General features: G+C 38.0%; 1 protein-coding gene across 13 annotated transcripts in view; it reads left to right on the forward strand.

Annotated features, from left to right (window-relative positions):
• PCCA (propionyl-CoA carboxylase subunit alpha) overlaps window positions 1–24,965 on the forward strand; it is a 415,541-nt gene that overhangs the window by 123,116 nt on the left and 267,460 nt on the right. For all 13 annotated transcript variants that reach the window (XM_003980503.5, XM_003980505.5, XM_003980504.5 and 10 more), the window contains one exon: window positions 13,345–13,381. In XM_003980503.5, the coding sequence (XP_003980552.3) occupies window positions 13,345–13,381 (37 nt within the window). The remainder of the gene's footprint in view (window positions 1–13,344; window positions 13,382–24,965) is intronic.

Raw genomic sequence — 24,965 nt, forward strand, 5'->3', positions numbered from 1 at the left:
CATCCAGTTTTCGCTTGTTTATAAAATTTTCGGTTTCTGGCTTAAGGCTACTCACAACAAATGAGGAGGGAAATGGATGATAACTGCTTCACGGTCTACTCCTGAATGCTATCTAAAGGTACTGAAGAGTTCTCTCTGAAGAGCCCAATAAACGTATCCTTTCTTTGCTAGCACAACTGGATTAGAGTCCAACCTGTTTCCATAGGAAAGATTTCGGTAGTGGCTTCCCAAGCACCTTTCCCATAATTTCCAGTTCGAAACTCCAGTATCGAAACCTCTCTGGTTTCCTGTGCAATTAGGAGTCTGAAGTCACTCTCAGGTCTTTCCATTTTTCCCTTTCCTCTAATAGTTTTTAATCTGAGGTTCTTAGAAGCAATATGAACCAACTGATACAAATATGAGGGCCCTAGATTATTTATACATTCCTCAATTTCTTTGTAAATATCTGTCTAATCTGTGTAAGCTTTGGAAAGTCTTTAATACTACTTAGTTCAGGAGAGACCAAAGTTTTAATGTAGCCCTCAAGGCTGGCCCTGTTCTGACAGTAGCTTAATTTTACTTATAAATTTTTTAATGTTTTTTATTTTTGAAAAGGGGGGGAGAGGCAGAGAGAGTATGGAGAGAGAGGATCTGAAGCAGGCTCTGTGTTGACAGCAGGGAGCCTGATGTGGGGCTCAAACTCATGAATTGTGAGATCATGCCCTCAGCCAAATTCGGACACTCAATCGACTGAGCCATCCAGGCACCCCGATAGTATCTTAATTTTAAAAGGTAATGTTGCTTTGAGGGTTTCTGGCCAACTAGAAGAATAAGGGAGCAGGTCAGTGGAAGAAAGAGCAGGGCAGGGGCAAATGGAGGAAAACAGGACGGAGGAAAAGGAATAGCAGGATGAAGACCAGGAGGTTTGAGAGAGATGTAAGTTTTTCACATTTTTCACTTGACTTTTCCTGTGCTTTTCCTCTTCCCTGTGAGCTTTGTCTTCCTTGTGAATTTTGTAAGGAAACAAGTGTGGAATCTGAATTCCTTTTGGAGGTTTCCTCATTGTATTAAAAAAAATAGCAGAACACTAGGTGTTTGAGATTTTGAGTCTTCCCCTCACCTCACAGGTGACTCTCAAACCATATCAAAAGGTTACAAAAGAGGGGTGCCTGGGTGGCTTCGTTGGTTAAGTGCCTGACTCTTGATTTTGGCTCAGGTCATGCTCTCGTGGTTTGTGGGTTCGAGCCCTGTGTTGGGCTCTGTGCTGACAGCATGGAGCCTGCTTGGGATTCTGTCTGCTGTTTCTTTTTTTTTTTTTTTTAAATTTTTTTTTTTAACATTTATTTATTTTTGAGACAGAGAGAGACAGAGCATGAACGGGGGAGGGGCAGAGAGAGAGGGAGACACAGAATCGGAAACAGGCTCCAGGCTCTGAGCCATCAGCCCAGAGCTTCACGCGGGGCTCAAACTCACAGACCGCGAGATCGTGACCTGAGCTGAAGTCGGACGCTTAACCGACTGAGCCACCCAGGCGCCCCTCTGTCTGCTGTTTCGCTGTGCATGCCCTCTCTCTCAAAAATAAATAAATTAAACTTAAGGGTTACAAAATAGTCTACTATAATTCTGAATTATCCTAGGTGAGAATATGCTATTTAGAAGGATAAGAACATAAATATAACTTCTGAATTTAGTACCTTTAAGGAGAAGTCTGCCTCACAGCATAGACTTGGCCTGTGACAAACCCATGTGAACCTCATAATAGCACATCTTGAGCTCCCAACCTAATGGTTGGCTATCTCCGATTGTAGACCTGATAATATGCAGTGCTGTGGTGGTTTAAGATTTGAAGGGGAGATCTCTCCCATGGACAAAACAAGGTAGAGAAGATTGTCAAGGTTTTATTATAGGTTTCAAAGCAAATTTTATCCTATTTAGATACCAATGTGATGAAACCATCTGAATATATTAGCTTCTGGAGCTAGTACAATGATGAATTTATAGGTCCTATACTTGTCTTCTTCCATATGAACTCTTTCTGTGGACTTAGAACAAGATACGCTGAGGATATTTTATTACTAATAAGGAAAGTTTTGTTAATAAAAAGGAGGGCTTCTTCCAATAATAAACATTTCAAATCTAATCATGATATCAACAGATTCCTGGTTTCTGAGGTTCCTGAAAAGGAAATTGGGACTCTCCCCAAAGTGAGATTTTTCTCACCATTGTTTTTGGGGACACCCCTGGGTGGGCGGCTCAGCAGGCATCCGAAGATCACTACAGTTTTAGAATCTAGGGTCTTGAACAGAACTTAGTGGAAGTTCCAAGATTGCCTCAAAGTGATGGTATCTTTAACTGTAGTAGGTAATAAAGTTGGTTTTGCTTGTGCATCCTAGTCTTTTCAGAGAGGCTGCATTTGACAACCTGCATTTGAATTTGCAACCTCTGTTAATTTGGAAAATAAGGAAAAGTAGCAAGTAGAAGAAAAAAAAAACCATTTATCTTTTCAGTTTTGTCTTCTTGTATGCTTTAGGTGATTTTTAAGATCCAATCATACTCTTAAATAATGTCAGATTCTTCCTACTGTGTTAACTTTATGGTACACAGTTCTTGGCACCTATGGTCTAAATTAGTTAAGCCACAAATGAACCTGCAGGTTATAGTTTTCTGATAAGCATTTGAAAATAATTTTGGCTGATAAATTTTTATGCTGGTATTATTTCTAGTTTGCTTTTAATTATTTGACATGAGAAGCTATACTTATTTTTTAAGTTTGGTTATTAATTTAGATTTCTTGTGTAGTGACTCTGTATTCATTTGGAACTACACTACTTTTCACATTTTATAGTTTAGACTTGTTGGGTAAAAGATTACTTTTAAGGGTATCTGTGCAGATGGAGCTTTGCTTATACAAATAAACAGTGTAAATTTTTGGAATATCTTGTGGTTTTAGCAATTGCATTAGCAGTACTTTACCATTGAAAGAAGGTATGTGTTAATTATAGATAATTGTGTTTTTTAAAATCCATAGGTTTTTTTTTTTTTCTTTTTTTTCTTTTCCTTGTTATGTCTGTCTCTCTGTCTCTCTCTTTTTTACTTAGCTTCTGGTATCTTTAAAGATAAATTTCTTTTTTTCCTTGGCAATTGTATTATATTCTACTTTTTCCCCCCAAGTAATTTTCACATCTAACTTGAGTAAATTAATGTGATTTCAATTCATTATATTTCTTTTTAAAACTTTTGTTCCTTTCCCATTTGAATGTTTATGCTGTTGTATGGAGGGTATAGAGGGATGGTTTACTACATTCTTTTAAAATCTTAACACAATTTCTAAAAAAATGTTTATTTTTTTAGTTTTGAGAAAGAGAGTATGTATGCACATGGGGGTAGGGCGGGGGGGAGGGAGGGGGAGCAGAGGAACCAAAGTGGCCTTTAACAAGTTCTGTTCTATTCAACATCTTATTAACTTGACCTCAGGAACTTGAGAGCAGTGAAGAGTGTGTATTTCAAGCTGGTAGAAGACAGGGTTTGGAACCCCAGCCCACTTGTTTAGCAAAGAATAACAACTGCACACCATGATTTCAAAGAGCTTCAAGTCCCCTTAGGAGGCTGTAGACAGGCAACATAATACATTTTAATAATTCAGAGCTCAGAGTGCAGGGGACCCACGTAGGAGGGGCACCAAACCTAGTTTGAGGGCATCCTGGCAGATCTACCAATGATTTCTAAAGTTTGAGCAGTAGTGAGTTAGCTAAAGAGTGAGGGTGGTGATGGAGACACAGCTCCAGGGTCAGTGAGAACATCTTATCATGAAAGCTTAGAGCTCCGAGACGGTTGGAGCTTTAGAAAACTGCAGGTCTGCGGTGTATGGGTCTGTAGTAAGAGCAAGCTGGAGAGAAAACGAGGATCCAGGTATATGTGGCCTTGACTGCTATGTGCCTGGTTTTGGAGGTTAGCCTTAGAGCTTTGGGAGCCTCTGAAAGGTTTGATGTAGAAAAGTTAACATGATAGAATTCTAGAATTGGAAGACTTACTTTGGTTTGTGATGTGGAAAAAGGATTGAAGCAGTACAAAACTTGAGGTTGGTCAGTGAATTAAAAGTGCTTTTCCTCAGTAAGAAATGATAGGGGCCTAAAATAAAGTATTAGGATGGAGCAGAGTGGCTGGTGTGGAGTGCCTGGTGGAAGCTGAATTTATAGCTTACATGATCTGGTACATGTCAGGAGTGGGGCAGAGGGAGGAACCACCATTGATGAAATTGCTGCATTTGCTTGTGAATACCTATCAGCATTCCAATTTGGGGGTAAATTCATTAAACTTCTCTGAATTCTTATTGCCCTTTAAGAGAGAATAGTAGGATTATTATGTCTCAGAGCAGAGTGTGGTAATTTGAGGTTTGTGGATTATGCAGTGTAGGTTTAAAGTAGTCATTGTTTTTGTCACCCAGTTAGCCAGATTTTACAAACTGCACCCTTGCTTTAGCAGAAAGAGCCAAATAACAACAAAAACTAGCATGAAGGGAATCATTTAAAAAACCAAAAAACCAAAAAATTGAAAAGCAGTGTCCTATAATTACAAAGTACAGTATAGACATCAGTATCCTTTTCTCCTGCTAAACCAAGAAGAACTCTCTTGATGATGCCTCAAAGGCTCTATATTTTTGAAAAAAGATTCAATTATGTTTGCTATGCTGACAGTAATAATAGAAATGTGTACTAAAATTTAGAAAGATTTGAAAGTATATTAGTCTATAGACTACGTATAGTCTGTAGACAACATAGTCGTCTGCTTGACTCGGAGTTGTCTGGAAAACACAGTCAGCTGGAAACTATTTTCCTGAACCCAGGACTGCTGAAAGTTTAGCTCTGCTTTATACACAAATGCAGAATAGTTTGAGGATGCTTTTTGTGTACAGATACGCTTTTACCCATATTATATTGAAGCAATGATTTCCTACCCCCCAAAACAGTTGCTGATTTGTTGTAGAACCAACCAAGGAAAGTAAACTGTAAGTAGCTTCTTATGTGAAATAGTAGCAGGACTGGCATCCATTGAGTGTAGAGTTCGGGGTTGAGTGGGTAGGCTATATGTATGTAGCAAGGAGATGTATGGTCTGAATCACTGTAGAAGTAAATAGGGTGTCAGTGTTGTTTTTTAGCACGCAAAACATAGCATCAGTGATAACGAATTGAATTTGCCTGTCTTTGTTATAGTTTTTGCTTCCCTTCCCTGCCCTTCTTCCCTTGCTCATTGGCAATAGTGAGTATACAGATCATCTGATCCTGTGGAGTGTTCTAGGGATGCAGGCGCATGTTTTTTGTGGTATTGTAATACCAATAATAGTTCTGTGTTGTACGGGTTCAGAGGCTGCATGACGACCACAAGATATACCAACCAAAGACAGGCAGGGAAGAAACAAACTTGGGACTCTTGGGTGGCACACTGCCATTGCTAAGCATACTGTGTGCCACATATTGTTCCGTTGTACTTTAGCCTTAGCTAATTTCATCTTCTCAATGATCCTGTGAAATAGGTATTGTTACTGTCTCCATCTTAGAGATGAGGAGACCCAATTCCAGGGAGACACCCTGGGAGGTAACTGGTTTGCTGTCAGAGAGCCAGTGTCAGAGCTCATGCCTTCTGGCTCCAGCACCTGTGTTCTTAGCCATTGGACTTTGGATGCCCCCCAGGTAGGTGCCATGGAGTATTAACAAATAGGTTTGTAGAAAAACCACCCAATTTTTATTAACTCCTTTGGACATTTTTTTTTTTAGTGTTTATTATTGAGTGACAGAGACAGAGCATGAGCAGGGGAGGCTCTGAGCTGTCAGCACAGAGCCCGACGTGGGGCTTGAACTCACAAATCACCAGATCATGACCCGAGCCGAAGTCGGATGCTCAACCTACTGAACCACCCAGGCATCCCAACTCCTTTGGACATTTTTGTGATCTGCTTATTTAGATATAGCAACATCATCCACTCCTCCCATCGTGTTCTTTTGTAAAACATAATTTTTGACTGTTTTGTTCTTCGGTTAGATGATAGAGCTCATTTAATGTAAATTATGCTCAAAGAGAGGAGTAAAAGAAATAGTTACTGGTTCTGGTGGTGTCTTTACTCTTTCTGCATTTCTGGGACTGCTGTTTTGGAATTACACAGCGTAATATTTACCTCATCAGTGTCCCAAGTGCTCAGTAACTTCAGAACCTGAGTGTGGCTTCCTTCAAACTGGGTTTATAGGCTGGGATTAGAGAAAGAACCACAGGGATCATAATCATTTAGGAGAATAGAATCAAATGATATTGTTAGACCATTCCTTTGTCCTTCTTCCTGATTTGAAGCCATCAGGAATATTATTGCTAATGATTTGTTTCATTTAGTTTTATACTTTTTTGTGTTTTCTCAATTGTATTAACTTTTGATATAAAAACAAATATTCTAAGTTCTTAAAATTGTATAAGGGCATTAATAGCACCAAATTTGTTTTATTCCTTGTGTTGAAATTTTTATATTTGACTTTTCTTTGATTTTCAGGGGATCATTGTCCCACCTGTGAGAAATTTTCTCTTAATAAATCATAGAATGTTATCGTATAGAACACTTCTTGAATGGAATCTGCTGTCTTAATCCCTGTAATATTTTCACATGTTGTATATCATATAATGCATAGATGTGGGAACTGTCTTAAAGTTCTAAGGGTGCCTGGCTGCTTCAGTCAGTAGATCATGCGACTCTTAATGCTGGGGTTTTGAGTTCGTACGCCATGTTGGGTATAGAGATCACTTTAGAATCTTAAAAATAAAATCTTAAAAGGGGGCACCTGGGTGGCTCAGTTGGTCAAGTATACAACTTCAGCTCAGGTCATGATCTCACAGCTCATGAGTTCTAGCCCTGCGTCTGGCTCTGTGCTGACCTGGAGCCTGGTTCAGATTCTGTGTCTGTTTCTCTCTGCCCCTCCCCCACTCGTGCTCTGTCTCTCTTTCTCTCTCAAAAATAAATAAACATTAAAAATTTTTTTAAAGAAAACAATATTCTAAAGCAAAGAGTAGAAGCAATTCTTTTTCTTCAAATATTGCCAAGTTGGATTTGTGAAGAAGTAATGATGTTTTGCTTAAAAGGGATTTGTTTTATATAAATAGTGAAGTGTATTTGGTAAAATCAAGTTTAATACTTATTTTACATTTTTATAAATCAGGTTGGATATCTGTTGTTTTCTCCTATATTTTAGTATAATGTGTGGCCCTTCAATTTGAAAAGTTACTGCCATGTAAAATTTGATCACTTATTTATTTAGAAAATTTATTTATTTATTTTGAAAGAATGAGAGAACAGGAAGGGCAGAGAGAGAGAATCCCAAGCAGGTTTGACACTGTCAGTGGAGAGCCTGATGTGGGCTTGAACTCATGAACTGTGAGATCATGACCTGAGTCAAAACCAAGGGTCAACGCTTACCTGACTGAGCCACCAGCGCGCCCTAAAGTCTGATCTTTTAAATTAATGAAACATTTGTTTAAAATTACAGCTTGGGTAGCACTATTTTTTAAGTTTTGTTTTGTTTTGTTTTGTTTTTTTAAAGAATAGTTTTTGTGAAACCCAAGTTTCAAACATTTGAAGCTGCAGCATGCAGTAAGAAAAGTGCTTGTCTGGGGCGCCTGGGTGGCTCAGTCAGTTGGACGTCTGACTTCGGCTCAGGTCATGATCTCTCAGTCGGTGGGTTCGAGCCCTGTGTCGGGCTCTGTGCTGATAGCTCGGAGCCTGGAGCCTGCTTCAGATTCTGTGTCTCCCTCTCTCTCTGCTCCTCCCCCCCACTTATGCTGTCTCTCTCTCTCAAAAATAAAATAAAACATGAAAAAAAAAGTGCTTGACTGAGGATAAAAAGACAAGGGCACATATTGGGCTTGGTTTTGCCCAGTGGCAGTGGTACTTCATTGAGTGTGCTTTGTGTTAAACTGAAGCAAAACCCTACCCCATCTGGTTCTTGAGCTCCTGCTCTGAGCTACCAAGTGGTACTTCCCTTGCTGTATATCACTTAGATGTGTCGATTTGAACAAGTCACTACATCTCCTTGGTTAGAAGTTTATTTGCTTCAAACACTGATGCTCTGGAGATGAGCCCTTCTGTTGGTGCTGGCACCTACTGCAACAGGCTGGTTTCTGTGGAAGCTGATGCATAGTTGTTTATTCATTCAACAAATAACGTGTGGATGTATTGACTTGCTGAGCTCTGGGGATTTCATAGAGAGCAAGCAGACCTAGTCATTGCTGTCAGGGAGAGTAAGTGATAGGGGCTGTCATAATTGAAGGGCAGAGTGTAATGTTGCACAGCAATGGCACCTAACCTGGTGTAGAAGGGCTGGAGAGGCTTTCTAGAGAAGGTGAGGTTTAGGTGAGATGTGAAGCACGCACCCCTGTGTTTGAGAGAAAGTGGTAGTTTTTCTCTCATCTGGACTATAGCTTCCCAACTAAAGTCCTCACATCCCTCTTGCCTCTCTCTACACTATTCATGTGTTCATAGTCTTTTTATTCAACAGCTGTTTATCGAATGACTACTATGTGTCAGGCAGTTGTAGGCATTTAAAATATATCACTGCACCGGTTAGTGATTTCTGCTTTCCTGGAGGTTGTACTTTAATGTGGTAGGGAAATGAAGAGGGTAGACAATACTCAAAATAATGAGCAAATTATAAGCTCAGGTTCTTCAGAATGCAGCCATAGTGGGGACTCGGTTTTCTTGCTCTTAGGCTGAAGTTCAGTGTCTTTATTGTGGCCTGTGGCAGCTCTGCTTCCTTGTACAGTTGGCTTACTCTTCAGGCCCCAGCCCCGCTGACTCTGTTCCACCCTTTCTTTCATTTGCAGGTCTCTCTTCATACTTGCAGTATCTGAGAAGTTTCCAGGAACTCTGTTTTTAAATTAGAGATTCCCTGTTGTCACACGCCCTCTTCACTTCTGCGTAACATGCATCTCAATAATGATTTCTTAGCCACTGTGTGTCATGTAAGGGTCTGTCTTTTCCACTAGACTATAAATTACATGAAGGCTGGCATGGTGCCTTTCTTGTTCCCTCCTGTCGTCAGGGCCCTGTATGGGGCGTATAGTGTAAGAGTTGGATTGGTGGAAGGGGGCGGAAGAGTAGTGGGTTTCTGGATGAGCTGAGGAGGAGGTGTAAAGGCCAGGCAGCTGGAGGAATGCCTGTGTGGGCTTGGGGGTGGGAAGGAAAGCAGAGGTAGGGAGGGACTGGGGACAAGACTGGTGGTGCAGGCAGGCGGGATCAAGTACTGACACAAAGTAAAGGAATTAAAATTTGGTTCTAAGGCAGTGGGGAGTCATGAAAAGTTTAAGCACATTTTGGGAATACTAGTTTGTTGTGATAACATTTAATGTCCTGGAAATCATTAAGTAGATTGAATAACACCTTCAAGTGTGGCTGGTTTAATTTTTAAATTGTGAAAGAGGTGTGAAGTATGAAATTTTGATCTTACTGGTAATAAAGTTAAACATCTACCTAAGGGTCTGTAGCCATAAGTCAAAGTTGCCTCTCCTCCAACTCTTAATCCTATTTTTGAGCAGTAACTCAAGCTGAGGTGGTTGAATATGTCCATACATGACCTTTGATGAGCATTCCAAGGTATTTGTCTATCTTAATGTGGATAAGGTCATATATATATTATCCTACAACTTGCTTTCCCCCATGGCACACACTATACTTGGCATATTCTTGAAGTGGAAGAGTTACCTTCCTAAACCCTAGTCCTCATTCCCTGGCATAGAGCCAAGGCATTTGGAACTGTGTCCTGAGTCTCAAAAGGTCCTGCTGGAGAGGCCATGCCTTCCACCGGATTTTATACTGTCCTTTTCTGCCACTTGCTTTTTGTCTTCAGTTTTCACCTCACAGACCTGGTTTCTAGAACATAGGAAATGACTTCCAAATTTGGGGTTTTGTTCATGTTGTTCCTTCTGTCTACACTTCTTTTTCCCTAATCTTCCCATGGCAGCGACTGTTTTCTTCAGGCTTTAGTTTATATTTCACTTCAGAAGGATTCCTTTTTTTTCTTTTTAATTTATTAAGTAATCTCTGCCTTTGAGTTGGGGCTCGAACTCACAACCCCGAGATCAAGAGTCACACGTTCTACTGACTGAGCCAGCCAGGCACCCCCAGAAGACCCTTTCTGGGCAGTCTGTCTAAAACATGTTCTCCCTCCCTATCTCCCTCAGTACTGTTTGTTTCCATGTGCCATTTATTTCAGTTCTCGGTTGGTTTGTTTGCTCTCTTTCAGTTTCCCTTATTAAACAAGTCTGTTAAGTTCTTCTGTGGGTGCAAGAACTATTTCACATAGTATTACATATGGATCAACCTCGTCTTTTAAAACTTTTAAAAGACTATGGCATATTCCATTTCATGTATGTATCCTTTTTGGTACCAGTCCCTTACTGAAAACCTTTAAAATTGTTTTTCTGATTTTCTTATCAAATCACAAGCAACAAATTAAAAATAATTTTATTTATATATCTCTCTGTGTGCATGCATGTGCCTATGTGTATAGGATAGCTTCCTAAAAATGAAATTGCTGGGTTGAGAGATTTGGGTCTTCAAGCTTTACAATATATATAATATGTCCTGAATAAAATATCTTGGGATAAATGAATGACAAGTGAAAAATTTATTTTTATTTTTATTTTTTTTTAATTTTTTTTAATTTTTTTTTAATTTTCTTTATTTTTGGGACAGAGAGAGACAGAGCATGAACGGGGGAGGGTCAGAGAGAGAGGGAGACACAGAATCGGAAACAGGCTCCAGGCTCCGAGCCATCAGCCCAGAGCCCGACGCGGGGCTCGAACTCACAGACTGCGAGATCGTGACCTGGCTGAAGTCAGATGCTTAACCGACTGCGCCACCCAGGCGCCCCTGAAAAATTTATTTTTAAGGCAGTTTGATTTTACTTGGAAGTGCATTTAGTAAAATTTGCTTGTCATAGTAGGAAAAAAAATTTGTTTTTAAGAGTTGTCAGATAAAAATACAGGTTGCCCAGTTAAACCTGAATCTTAGATAATGATTTTTTAAAAATGTTTGTTTATTGTTGAGAGAGACAGAGAAACAGCATGAGCAGGGGAGGGGCTGAGAGAGAGAAGGGGACAGAGAATCCCAAGCAGGCTCTGTGCCCTCAGCACAGAGCTGGATGTGGGGCTTGAACTCACAAGTTGTGAGATCATGACCTGTGCTGAAACCAAGAGTCAGACACTTAACCAACTGAGCCACGCAGGTGCCCTGATAATGATTTTTTTTTTAAGGTCCCAAATATTGCATAACACATCATGGTAAGGAAATGTAACATACTGATTAAGTTAAAAGACAGGATTGTTTTGTGGTTATTTATAGAAATGTTGGATTTGTGACAAAATTTTTATAAGTTGTGCTTTGTGTAAATAGATATCTCTTTATATACACACATCTACAATGTGTACATAATAAATATCACTAATGAATTCTGTGCATTATCTTTTAACATTTGCCTGTTTGTCAGTTCTCTCAAGATAACAGACTTTTGAGACAGCAGTTTATCTTCTCTCATAATATCTTTTGCAAATATACTACTACACATTTGAAAGAAAAGACATGTTAAAAGTTTCCTTCTAGGCTTCTTATAATCCAGTCTCCATCAGCCAGCACTCTTCCTGTATTTTGTTCGCGAGGCACTAATTGTCCGCATTTGGCAGCTTTAACACTTCCTGACAGAGAGGCTATTAAGGGGAAGTATTCTCCAATAACTGTCACTGGCTTGAACAAAGAACCTCCAAACTCAATGTGTGGAAACCACTAACATTCTTAAATGACCCTTTTCATGGATTTTTATCCCTTTAAGCTAAAATTTGGAGAATGTAGGGTCAGTGAAAACAGCAAGGTGTAATAAAGCAGTAAACCTTGATTATTTTGGGAGAGTAGAGTGGGAGGTATAGATTTATCTCTGACTTGCAAACAATTGTTATTTGGAAAATCTCATTAGCAGATGTGACTGCTTGGAGTAAAAAAAAAAAAAAGAGAGAGAGAGACTTAAAACTGATGTTGCTTTCAGGACTGCTTTGAACTTAACAAGCACCTATTTGTGGAGCAGACTGGCTAATGAAAGGAAATTAAATTTTTCTGACAACTTCCCCTGCCAACCTCCTTATTCAGGGGATGTTATTAGGTACTGAAGACTTTTAAGGAAGATTTTTTTTTTTTATTAGACATAAATGAACCAGTTATAAACATCCCCCGCCCCTCCTTTTGGGGGAGAATTCTGACATGGTTACTCTACACCTTTAGATTACTAGCTTAAAAGCTTAAAAAATACCAGTCTTCACTTTAATATTTTAAAGTTATTTTTGAAAAATTCAGGCATTCTCACTACCTAATGGTTTCAAAACATTACTGTTATTCCTTGTGATTAGTTTACATCACTGTGATTAGTTTACATCACTGAATTGTAAAGAAAAGTCATATTTACTAGGGAGGCTTGGATGTAACACCTTCTTTTCAGCTGTCTTTATTTTTCCATGGGGAGATGTATCAGGAGTGTCCTGTGCTGGGTGTGTTAGGTGAAAGTTAATGATCAATGAAATGGTTTAGATTCAAGGGAAATTTTTTTCCTTTCAGTTGCATTGGTTGGTATTTGGCAATAATTCTTACATGCATCAACTCTTACCTTGTACTGTTTTGGGAGGCATTTGCTTTCCTTGGCTTTTTTGAAGTTTTCCCCCACAAGTTGGTTCATGGAATTTAAAGTTTTAAATTACTTGTCTTAATAAGATATAAAGATAAAATATGTACCTGACAAAATAATGAAATAAAAAAGAAAAAGTAATGGAAACTACTAAAGGAATTTTTGGGGAGACAATTGACAATTCCTGGAGATATTGGAAATTTACTTTTTTTATTTCTGGAAAATCTTGAGCCTCTCTGAAACAATAGAGAATCAACTCCCCCTGCTGACAGAATCCAGGAAAACATGACATGTAAATATCAGAGGACAGGAACAAGCTGGTTGTAGACAAGCTTTAATGATCTGATTTATGATTCAGTATTGATTGTAAACATCTAAATTCTGCTGTTAAATTCCAGCAACTGCACCAAATCATTTGGCAATTCTGGTAGTGCTTCCTGCCAGCTCATTTCAAACTGCTTTGAGTTTCTTAATATAATAATGATGAGGTAGAATTTACATTCCACTTATGGTATTAATTTTACATTTCTCTGAGAGAAAAGAGTTAGAAGGTTGTAAAATTGAACATTAAATGAATCAGAGGAGACAGTAGTGCAATATATGACTGCCCTAAAGACATTGTGCAATGGCTGATGGGATTAATGTTGGCTCTCATTTCCTGCTTTTACAGGATGCAGATGAAGCTGTCAGAATTGCAAGGGAAATTGGTAAGTTCTTAAATTAACTTTGCTAGAGTTTCTGTGTCTTTCAGCAGATACGGTTGAGTAAACATGTAATAAGTAACCCCATAGAGCAAATAATATTTTAATACATTTAGGATTCTGATTACTTGTCCCTTTGGAAGAATTTATCTGCTGAATTAGCATATTATTAAAGTGAACTTTAAGGAGTAATTTGACTTTTTAATTACAGCTCTTTTGTAAGTTGAAATCACTGGCTAATTAAAAGAAGGAATTGTCTTAACTCTTGAGATTGGATATAATGTAAATTTTATGTATTTAGCTGAATACAACCTATTACAGTTAAAGACATAAATGATTAAAATGAAGATTTCACATTTGACAAGGCTCTTGAAGTTTTTACCTTGTCCTAAGATGTTTTAATAATCTTGCTAGGAAACAGAATTTGAGAAATCAGAACTGGATATTCTAAATTGGAGTAAACGGTAAACTGAAGGACATTTTCATGACTGTGTTACTTGATTGTTTTAGGTACAATTATACTTAGGGCAGGGCTTATCAACTTCTTATTTAAAAAAATATTCCTTTATTGCTCATGACAACTGTTATATTTTCAGTATCTGCCAATTAAAAAAATAGGTGAGGACAAATTGTTACCATGGATTAGTGGTGGTATCCAGTTACTTTACAGTTGTGTTAATCAAATTAGTATTTGTATACATTTGACAGAACTTTGTAGGTTTGTGAGAGAAATCTGACAATGCTCAGCAGTCAGGAAATCTCACCTTCTTAGCATTCCTACACGGATGGGGCCAAACTTTTCAGCATCCCGCATTAACATTTCTTTGGTCCTGTTTTGTCATTAAGATCCACTGTTTGGAATTGTTTTATCCACTGAGAGAACATTTGATTTGGCAACATTTACAGAGTTGTGATACATGGTATATACATCTTATTTCTGAAAGTAATCGATTGCATTAGTAAATACATTCTTTACAATTGGCTCAGGCTAGCTGAACAGTTCTTTAGTGATCTGGAAAGTTGTTGGCTTGTTGTGTCCCTGTTTCTGGTTGGGTCTGGCTAAATTATTTTGGTTTGGCTCATGGTTAAGTGTGTTTTGTTGTTTATTTGTTTTGCAAACATAGCTGCTACTGATACAGATTTGGATTTAAGACCCAGTCTTAGAAAATCTTATTTTATCTGACTATAACATCTCTTCCTTAATCATTTCTTCTGACACATCAACATTTTCAAAAAAACATTTCAGTACTTCACAGGAAGATTTGCTGGATTGCTGAATAAGTTGGACTGCATGGAACTGATTCGTGGTTTATTTCTTTGAGAAAATCAAAAGCGTCTCTCTGAAGTTTGAAATCACTGTCATTCCTCACAGCCTAAGAGGCAGGTAGCATATACCTGCTAGCTTTTGAGGAGACTTTCTTCTAAAGTAATTTCACTTCGTTCTACTGTATACATGTAGATTTAAGAAGTCATCTTTCTAGTTTAGGTGGTATTGTTATTAACTACAGAATAAGATAGACTAGTACTGTTAACACAATAGTATCTACATAAAAAGGACAGAATATTTGGATAAATTTAGAGAAATGAAAGGGATTGGAAGAAAATCTTGAATTATATTGGCATGCCTTATTTCGAATTATGAATCTTCACCTCTTAAGCATTTCCTTTGTGTAAATGGCAGGCTGCAAATGGCTTTGCTTGCTTTTTCATGTCTTGTCCTTTATGTTTTCTTTCTTTTTTTCCCCCAAATAATCTGTGACCTTTAAAATAATCAGTTAATCATAGTGGGACTCTGAACAGTTCTCATCACCTGGCTTTCCTCAGTATTTTAATGCTGTGCTTTGCTCCCCTTTGAGCTAAGGAGTTACTGAATTCCATCGCAGGCTCTTTTCTTTATATTTAGGCGCAACCTTTATGACTCCTTCCTCTTTCCTATCTTCTCATTCTTCTCCAGTTATACCTTCTCATTTGTGAAATAAATGATCGTAATCATGGCTGTGAAGTCTAACACTGCTAGTGTTTTGCTTATGCTGAAAGAAAGGGAAGCCATAAAATTTGAGGTGAAATAAAACATAATAAAGAACCAGGGTCATCAGCCTATTATAAAGCTCTTGGAATTTCCCTGAAAACCCCCCTGAATCACCACAGAAACCTTCCATAAAACTGTTTCCCTGAAGTGCCAGCTTCTAAAATAAATGAAATGAAATTAAATATTATTCCACTCTCAGTATTTTGTATTTTTTGGTGATTCATCAGTTTTGTTTTCTACTCATTTTATTGAGATCTATCACACTTTAACTACATTATGATTTTGATGGGCTTTGGTGAATTCATTTAAGAGTTGAATTAAACATTGCTTCCACAGGAAAATATGCTCCTAGTTCTAAACAACTGAATTATAATCAAACCTTTGAAACTGTCTATTTATGGGTAGCAGATTGACGATGTCATATATACCTATTGACATATTTTTCTGCTTTCCTTCTTTCTGTGTTACCTGGAGAAAATTAAATTGGGCTTTTCTGTGATTCCCTCCTCTCTTGAGTCTTCTCTCCTGGAAACAGGAATCTGTGAGGCCAAAGGAGGAAGCTAACTGCCTTGAGCATTGATGAATTAGGTGTCTTTTACATAATAGTAGCTCTTGTTTATGGAGCATTTTTTCCATGTTGCAGGCACTTTGTGAATGTTATTTCTAATGCTAATTCCTGGGTTAATTATTTTCATTTACATTTAAGAAACTGAGGATTAGAAATGGTAAGTAATTTGCTCAAGGTCACAGAGCTACTGAGTGGTGGACCTGCTTTTAAATATAGGTTCATTTAGCTCCAAAGACTATCGATTTTTCATTATACTTTTCCTAAACTAATGGGATTAGAGGATGAGAGCTAACATTTCAGTCACCACTTGGTGTAAAATACTGTGAGTCACTTAAGCATGTTATATGTGGCATTAAAGAAACAGCTTCGTATCGTCGACAGGGTGAGAGACCATTAGGGCTTAATATGTTACCTCTGTGTACTTGATTTTTGGTCTGCCTTGTCTCCTTCATTCTCACTCCTGATTTTTTCCTTTGACCTCTCGAAGTTTACAGATACAGGGCTATTGATCCCTGGTTTATCTTTAACCCCAGAGATAGACAACAGTAATCAGTAAGACTGATTTGCATTAAAGTTTGATCTTTTTTTACTGGATCAAAGGTCCTTAATACAATCAAGTTGAATTGATTGTTGAAAGGAAAAGAAATTGTAAATCTGAAACCTGTCATTTAATCTGCCCTTTAACTTCCAGATTGTTCTGATTCTTTTCTTTGGCACGCCTTTCTCAACAATTGCAGATCATGTCCGATTTAAATAAATGTTTTCTGATCCCCAGATTCACCATCCTCTAAGCCTGCTTCGTCCACAGTTTCTGCATCTCAGTAAATGTCACTCCCATTTACTCAGTGGCTAAAGCTAAAACCCAAGATCTATCCTGGTGCCATTGCCCTGTCATCCTAATGTCAATATATCAATAGATACTGTCAGTCCTTCATTCAGAATACCTCCTGTGTTCACTACTCACTATCTGTACGACTAGTACCCTCTCCCAAACTACCATTGTCCTCTCGGGGACTGTGACAATAGTTTCTCTGCTTCTTTTCTTAAACACTTCAAAGCCATTCTTCACATAACAGTTAGTGTGATATTTGAAAACTCTAAATAATAAGGACACACCCCCATCTCATCCCACTCCGTATCTGCTTGAAGCCCTCTAATGGCATTTCCTTGCACTTACATAAAATCAAAATTCCTTAGCCTGATTACAAACCCCAAATGATTTGGCACCTGCTTTCTCTCCAATCACATTTTATACTACTCCCCGCCTTGCCTGCTATACTCTAGTTACACCGGCTTTCTTGAACACCTCAAACTTCAGCCAACATCTGTTGTTGCCTGAGTTGTTAATTTTAGCCATTCTGACAGGTGTGTGGAGTTCTCACCAATAAAGTTGAACAGTGTGCCTTCCAGTTAAAAAAATCCCTGATTTGTAGAAAGTTTGCTGATTTCCATGATGTCACTACTTCTACCATAGCCAATTTCAAGTTACCAATGAGACGTTATTACTTATTTTGAGAGGAAGAGAGAGAACGTGCATGTGTGGAAAAGGGGCAGAGGGAGAGGAAAAATCCTAAGCAGACTCCGTATTGTCAGCGTGGAGCGTGACATGTGCCTTGACGTCATGAACCGTGAGATCGTGACCTGAGCCAAAATCAGGAGTTGGACACTTAACGGACTGAGCCACTCAGGCGCCCTACCAGTGAGACAGTATTGAACGTGGAACTTGGAGAAGTGCAGTAGCATGCCATTTTATAGTATTTCCACCATGCCAACACAACATCAAGAACATAGATATAGCCAGGTGTAGGAAAATAATTAGAAAGTGGTGCATTTTGAGTATTACCAAGTTTTCTGAAAATTTAGCAGTTGGCTCTTCTGAGCTAATAAAAGCCAATTCTAACACACGGCTGGTTCTAGCCAATTGCTATAGACAGAATGTTTGTGTCCTCTCAAAATTCATGTGTGGAAATCTAATTAATCCTCAATGTGATGGTATTTAGAAGTGGGGTCTTTGGGAGGTGATCAGGTCATCAGGACAGAGCCATGTGCCCTGATGAATGGGATTAGCATCCTTATAAAAGAGACCCCAGAAAAAGATATTTGCAAATGACGTATCTGGATACAGGGTTAGTATCCCAAATCTATAAAGAACTTAACCAAACTCAACACCAGAAAAACAAATAATCCAGTGAAGAAATGGGCAGAAGACATGAATAGACAATTTTCCAAAGAAGACATCCGGATGGCCAACAGACACATGAAAAGATGCTCAACATCACTCATCATCAGGGAAATACAAATCAGAGCCACACTGAGATATCACCTCACATGGGTCAGAGTGGCTAAAATGAACAAATCAGGAAACTACAGCTGCTGGCGAGGATGTGGAGAAACGGGAACCTTCCTGCACTGTTGGTGGGAATACAACTGGTGCAGCCACTCTGGAAAACAGTGTGGAGGTTTCACAAAAAAATAGTACTACACTACGACCTAGCAATAGCACTACTAGGAGTTTACCCAGGGATTACAGGAGAACTGATGCATATGGGCACATGTACCCCAGTGTTTATAGCAGCACTTTCTTTCAACAATAGCCAAATTATGGAAACAGCCTAAATGTCCATCAACTGATGAGTGGATAAAGAAGACGTGGTTTATATATACAATGGAATACTACTTGGCAGTGAGAAAGAAAAATCCTGCCATTTGCAGCAACGTGGATGGAACTGGAAGGTATTATGCTGAGAAAAATAAGTCATTCAGAGAAGGGCAGAATCTCATGTTTTCACTCATATGTGGATCTTGAGAAACTTAACAGAAGACCATGGGGGAAGGGAAAGGGAAAAAATAGTTACAGAGAGGGAGGGAGGGCAAACCACAAGAGACTCTTAAATACAGAGAGCAAACTGAGGGTGGATGGGGGAGTGGGGGAGAGGCAAAAGTGGGTTATGGGCATTGAGGAGGGCACTTGTTGGGATGAGCACTGGGTGTTGTATGTAAGCCAATTTGACAATAGATTATATTTTTAAAAATTCCATGAAAAAAAAAATAGACCCCAGAGAGCTCCCTTGTCTTTCTCACCATGTGAGGACTCTTGGCTGTTTATGAAACACGAAGTAGGTTCTTACCAGACGCTGAATCTGCTAGCAACTTAATCTTCTATTTCTCAGCCTCCAAAACTATGAGAAATAAATGTTTGTTGTTTAAGTCAAAACAACAACGACAACAACAAAAAGAATATCTACAGAGGATCAGTAAGGAAATACAGATCTTGAACAACACTATAAACCAATTAGGCCTTATATATATAGAATACTTTGCACAACATTAGAAAAATACACATTTTCCTCAAATATTTATTAGAAGGCATGAAGGACTGAATGATTGGGTTATAAAGCATTTTTAAGGAAAGGATAAAATAATGTCAAACCAAACAGTATCTCATAAAGTGTGTTCTTTGTCCTGCAGTGTTCTCAGGACTTATTTCAATATGGAAATATCTCCTTGCCGCTTTTATTGAAGTATATTGATGGATTGCTTTTCTCTTAAAATAGCATGGGATTCCCTGCATTAAACAGATTCTATTTATCTTTGCAAATGGTTGTTTTATGTTCATTTAGTTACTGTTTTGTAATAAAGTTGAACATGTGAGTCAGTTTTCCTTGCATTTCTAGTACTTAAGACAATGCTTATCACATAGTATATATTCAGCAAGTGGTTATTCAGTGAATGAATACAAATAGAAATGTGTATATCAGTATACAAATTAAGTAGTCATACATTAAATTTTTTTTCACAATATTTATAGACCATATTTTGACAGAGATTTTCTCACTTCCTCCCCCCCTTTCCTAATCTTGAATTTTGTAATGGAGATACCTGGGAAGAACTGGAACATTAAGTAAACCATGATAAAGTCTCAGCAAGTAGATAATTAAAAAGTAATCTAAGATTATTCAAGTAAATTTAGTATGTGCTTGTTAACAACTATTCATCAATTCTCAAAGGCTGTCCTTGGATTCATTAGGCTGGGATAATGGCAGTTTTAGGAATCTAAGATTCAGATGTATGAGATTATGTGACTGATCCTTATTGCCTTCTCACTTCTCTCTGATGGTGACATCTTATGTTCTTAGCAAGATAGGCTCTCCCGTGTGTGTGTGCGTGCATGTGTGTGTGGTTTTTCTTTAAGATTTTTATTCTAAGTAATTTCTACACCCAATGTGGGGCTTGAACTTACAACCCCTAGATGAAGAGCTGCACGTTCTACCGACAGAGCCAGCCAGGTGCCCCCTTCCATTGGTTTCTTTTTGATATTAGTCTTCAGACTGCCATGGCCTCTGGCTCTGGTTAGTGGGGAGGAGCTGTGGTCTTGCTTTCTTCTCTGCTCTGGTTCTTTTCCCCTGTCTGTACCTCCCATCTTCCTTTTGACATATCATTACATAAAAAGTTGCTTGTGGTTTTTTTTTTTTTTTTAACATAAGAACAAATTGTGTTAAGAGGGATAAAAATACTTGGCAAATCCCCAAATCTTTTATTTCCTCTATTTCATGCTGTTTATTTCACACATGGTATACGGCTGTGTGGTTGAAGATATATTGAAGAAACCTTTGAAGAACTATTACAGTTTGTATACCTTCTTTTCAATCTCACATTCTGTTAATTTATTTTCCAAATAGGTCCACAGTAGAAGATATGATTAATATGCTAAGGAGATTTAATAAGAAATGCCTAAGGAAAAAGTTAGGTTGAAGAGAATGGTGTTCTTTGTGAAATCCATTAAAAAGTGAGGATTTTTTACCTTGCTCTTTTCCCGTCATTGAAATAATGTGGTCATTCGAAGTCAGAATGATAATCCCTGGGAGATGGGGGAATGAGAGTCCTATGTCCCCTTTCTTCATTTCCCACTGTCACTTAGGGTACTTCTATTTTCTTTTATTACTCCAACATACATGTTTTGGTTTTAGCGTGATTTCACAAGTTCTCACTGTGTATTTTTTCCATATTCTTTCCCATTGCCTCTCTTTTGGTTTTCTCAGTTCTTCCTCATCTTTTGTTTTTCTTGCATACCTTTTCTTTTTTCTGTTCTTCTGTTACACAAGAGGCTGTGTATAATGTTCCAACGGTAATGTGAAAACATTGAGCCTTTGGTTTTTGTTTGGAAACTTGCTGTGTGTGAATCCCTTTTGCTCTAATCTATCAATACATTAAATGTGCTCTATTTTTGTTCCTAGAGCAGAGCTAGGGATCTAATTTTTTATTTGCCCGAGTAGAGGGAAATAGGTAGACAAGATCAGTTTTTCTAAAAAGGATAATTGCTTTTCCTTGCCAAATCAAAACAAGTCATGTTATGTTTTGGTTTACTTTAGCTTATAACATGTCTTGATTGTATTTTTGTGTGTGCAGTATTGGTTCATTCTTATTTAAACTAAATATATTTCTGTAGTTATTTGTGTTGTGTGTGTATGGCCAATGTAGGAAGGGCAAACCATCCTGTGCTCTTTCCACACTTTTAAAAAATTTTCCATTGGGAAAAATAAAGTGATAATAAGGATCACTTACAGTATCTTTTTAGAGAATATATATTATATATCTGCAGTGGTAGTGGAGATATGAGTCATTCATAATTGGACTGTAATACATAACATGTTTACATTCCAGTTACTGGATGATGATAAATCCTAGATAGTATTCGATGCAAATATGTATCACCTCAGTCTAAATGTGTTAACCCAAAGCGTATGGCAAAACTAAGTTGATAATGCTAAAACTATTACTGATTTGGAAAGAAAAGACAGCAATAAGATCAGTAGAAAATGTTATGACCAAGTATACACAACATGAGCAATGCATTGATAATGGAATTCATTACCTCAAATTGCTTGAACTTAAACTACCTCTGTTTGTGTATACAATAGGAGCTTTTCAATGTAGCCAAGTGTTGTGTGACAGCCACATTCCCCAGCAGATTCTGAATTGTACTTTCTTGGAAAGCTCTAGTAATATGCTGGTTTTTATTCAAGTCCATATAGTTGTCATTAGTTCATAAGCCCTCTAGTATTCCACATATTTATTGTCTTCTCTTGTGATCTTAAGCAACAAAGACTATTTCTTTGTCCTGTGTGTTTGCTTCCCAGCAGTCATGTTGTGGGAGCCAGCCTTGTTCTGTGCCAGCCTTGTTCAGGGAATAAGAGGGCTCATGGAAGTTCTGCCATGTGCAGTGTCATGTATCACAGAGGCAGGACGTGGAGAGGTTTCAGTTTCGATATCAGCAATGAGGCTTTTCCCATGATTCACTGTTCACTATTCTATTTCATTTTGTGGTTTTGCTCTTTGTGCATGATAGTCATTATCTCCCAAATCTTGAATTTATCAGCTTCTCTCCATTTCTCGGCTCCTTTTTTTGTTTAAGCTCCTGTCACCTCTTGCTCTGATCACTGTAATAGCCTTTCAAATGTATTCCTTTGTAATAGGTGGAATTCCTTTGGAAACAGGTTCTGGAAGTTTATTGCAGAAATACACTTGGGACCAGTATATGTGAAGGAGTGAAAGACACCAGACTGAAAGAGGAGTTGAGTTGAGATGCAGACTCAACAAATGACTTAGCTGACCCTACAGAGAGTTCCGAGTATTGAGTTGGTTTTTTATAACTGTTTCAATGACATTGGGGCAATGACATTGAACCTTTGTACACCAGTGTCAGCTCACCATTGGGTGTGGGCTGTCCCTAAGATTGGGCAGAAAGCTGAGGACAAGTCAGCTGTTGGTTGCCAATAATATTTCCAGCAGCTGGCAGAATGGCCTGAAGTGGTGATCTGAATTGAAAACCCTATTTCACAGTTTTGATATGTATTTTTCGTAACTGTTCATATCTGGGTATTTTCAGATTTCTGTCTTTCTGGCTCTCTGTTTCTCTCTCTTCTCTCTCCTTTTGTCTTTTTTTTCCCTTTTCTTGTCTTTTTCTTTTCTTTTTTTCTTTTTTCTTTTCTATTTCTATACCCAACATGGGGCTCAAACCCACAACCCTGAGATCAGGAATTGAATGCTCTACTGAGTGAGCCAGCCAGGCGCCCCAGATTTCTATTATGGTTTTTGACTGTGTTTTTTAAGAATGCATTTTAAAATAACTGAAAATTTTCCACTTTTTGTATTATTGATTTTTTTTTAATGTTTACTTATTTTTGAGAGAGAGTGAGTGAGTGAACATGAACAGGGGAGAGACAGAGAGAAAGGGAGAGAGAGAAAATCCTGAGGAGCCTCATGCAGAGGTAGATCCTGTGAACTGTGAGATTATGACCTGAGCCGAAATCAAGGAGTCGAACAGTTAACTGAGCCACCCAGGCACTGCTTATTTTATTGATTTCTAACTTAATTGCTTTCTGTTAAATGAATATGATCTTTTTTATTTAGAATCTTATTTGATAAGAATTACCTTATGGCCAAGGCATGTCACTTTACATCTTACATCCGTGCCTGAAAATAATGTATATTCTCAAATTATGCTGTATTTTATAGATAACCAGTAGGTCAGCACTACCTGTTAGGATGTTCAAATATTCTAGTGATGTTTTGATTATATGATCAATTTGTAAAAGAGTGGATTTTTCAGTTTTTCCTTGCTTGTTAAGGTTTTGCCTCTGTATATTCTTTTTTTTTTTTTTAATTTTTTTTTTCAACGTTTATTTATTTTTGGGACAGAGAGAGACAGAGCATGAACAGGGGAGGGGCAGAGAGAGAGGGAGACACAGAATCGGAAACAGGCTCCAGGCTCTGAGCCATCAGCCCAGAGCCCGACGCGGGGCTTGAACTCACGGACCGTGAGATCGTGACCTGGCTGAAGTCGGACGCTTAACCGACTGTGCCACCCAGGCGCCCCGCCTCTGTATATTCTTAAGATAAGTTAATAAGTAAGATAACAGCATAACATGTATCTTCTTGGCTAATTTTACTTCTTAGCAAAGTGTAGTGACTTTTTGGCTTTTAAATCTGGTTTTATGTGATGATAATATGTCTAAGCCACCTTATTTTGGTCTTTTCTTTGTATGTTCCTCCAACTTTTCAATCAACCAGTGAATCATTGTTTTAGGTGTATCTCTTGAAAGTATATAGACTGATGTTTGTTTTGTTTCTATTCAGATTAGCAGTGTCCTTTTTTTTAATGTTTGTTTATTTTTGAGAGAGAGAGAGAGAGAGAGAGAGAGCGAGAGAGAGAGCGCACACTTGTGCACAAGTTGGGGAGGGGCAGAGAGAGAGGGAGAGAGAGAATCCCAAGTAGGCCCTGTGCTTTTAGCATGGAGCCCAATGCAGGGCTCAGTCTCGTGAACTGTAAGATGATGAACTAAGCTGAAATCAAGAGTTGAATGCCCAACCCACTGAACCACCAGGTGCCCCTATTTTGTGTTCTTTCTTGAAAGATGTTTTGCCACATGTGCATATCTAGATTGATAGAGGTTTTCTGTCAGCATAGTGCTGAAATGGTTGTGCTGTGTTCTGTAGCTGTTGAAGAGATAGCTCTAATTTTTGTTACTTGACAAAAATAGAGTCTGTTCTTTTTGTCTGCTTCCTAAAATCGTTTTTATTGATGTATATTTTATGAAGAATAAAGCCTAGCTATTTTAAGTGTACACCTTAGTGAACTTTAATAAATGCAGCCAAAATTAAGATCTAGAACATTGTTATCCTTTTTGAAAATGTCCCTTCCTCCATTTTACATTTCCACAAAAGTGTTTGAGAGTTCCAGTTATTCCAGAAAAACTCTTAACATTGCCTGTCTTTTTAACTTTAGTTATTCTGATGGATGTGTAAGTTTTATTTCAGTGTGATTATAATTATATTTCCTTAATACCTAATACATAATATGAGTATATTTTCACATGCCTAATGCTTTCACATTCATTAATCTTCTTTTGTGAACTGTCTTTTCAAATGTTTGTCCCCCTTTAAATGATTAATAGACTTAATTATTTTTTAAGCACCATTTTAGATTTACAGAA

This window comes from Felis catus, chromosome A1 (assembly GCF_018350175.1).
Source record: "Felis catus isolate Fca126 chromosome A1, F.catus_Fca126_mat1.0, whole genome shotgun sequence".
In the NCBI taxonomy this organism is placed as follows: Eukaryota; Metazoa; Chordata; class Mammalia; order Carnivora; family Felidae; genus Felis; species Felis catus.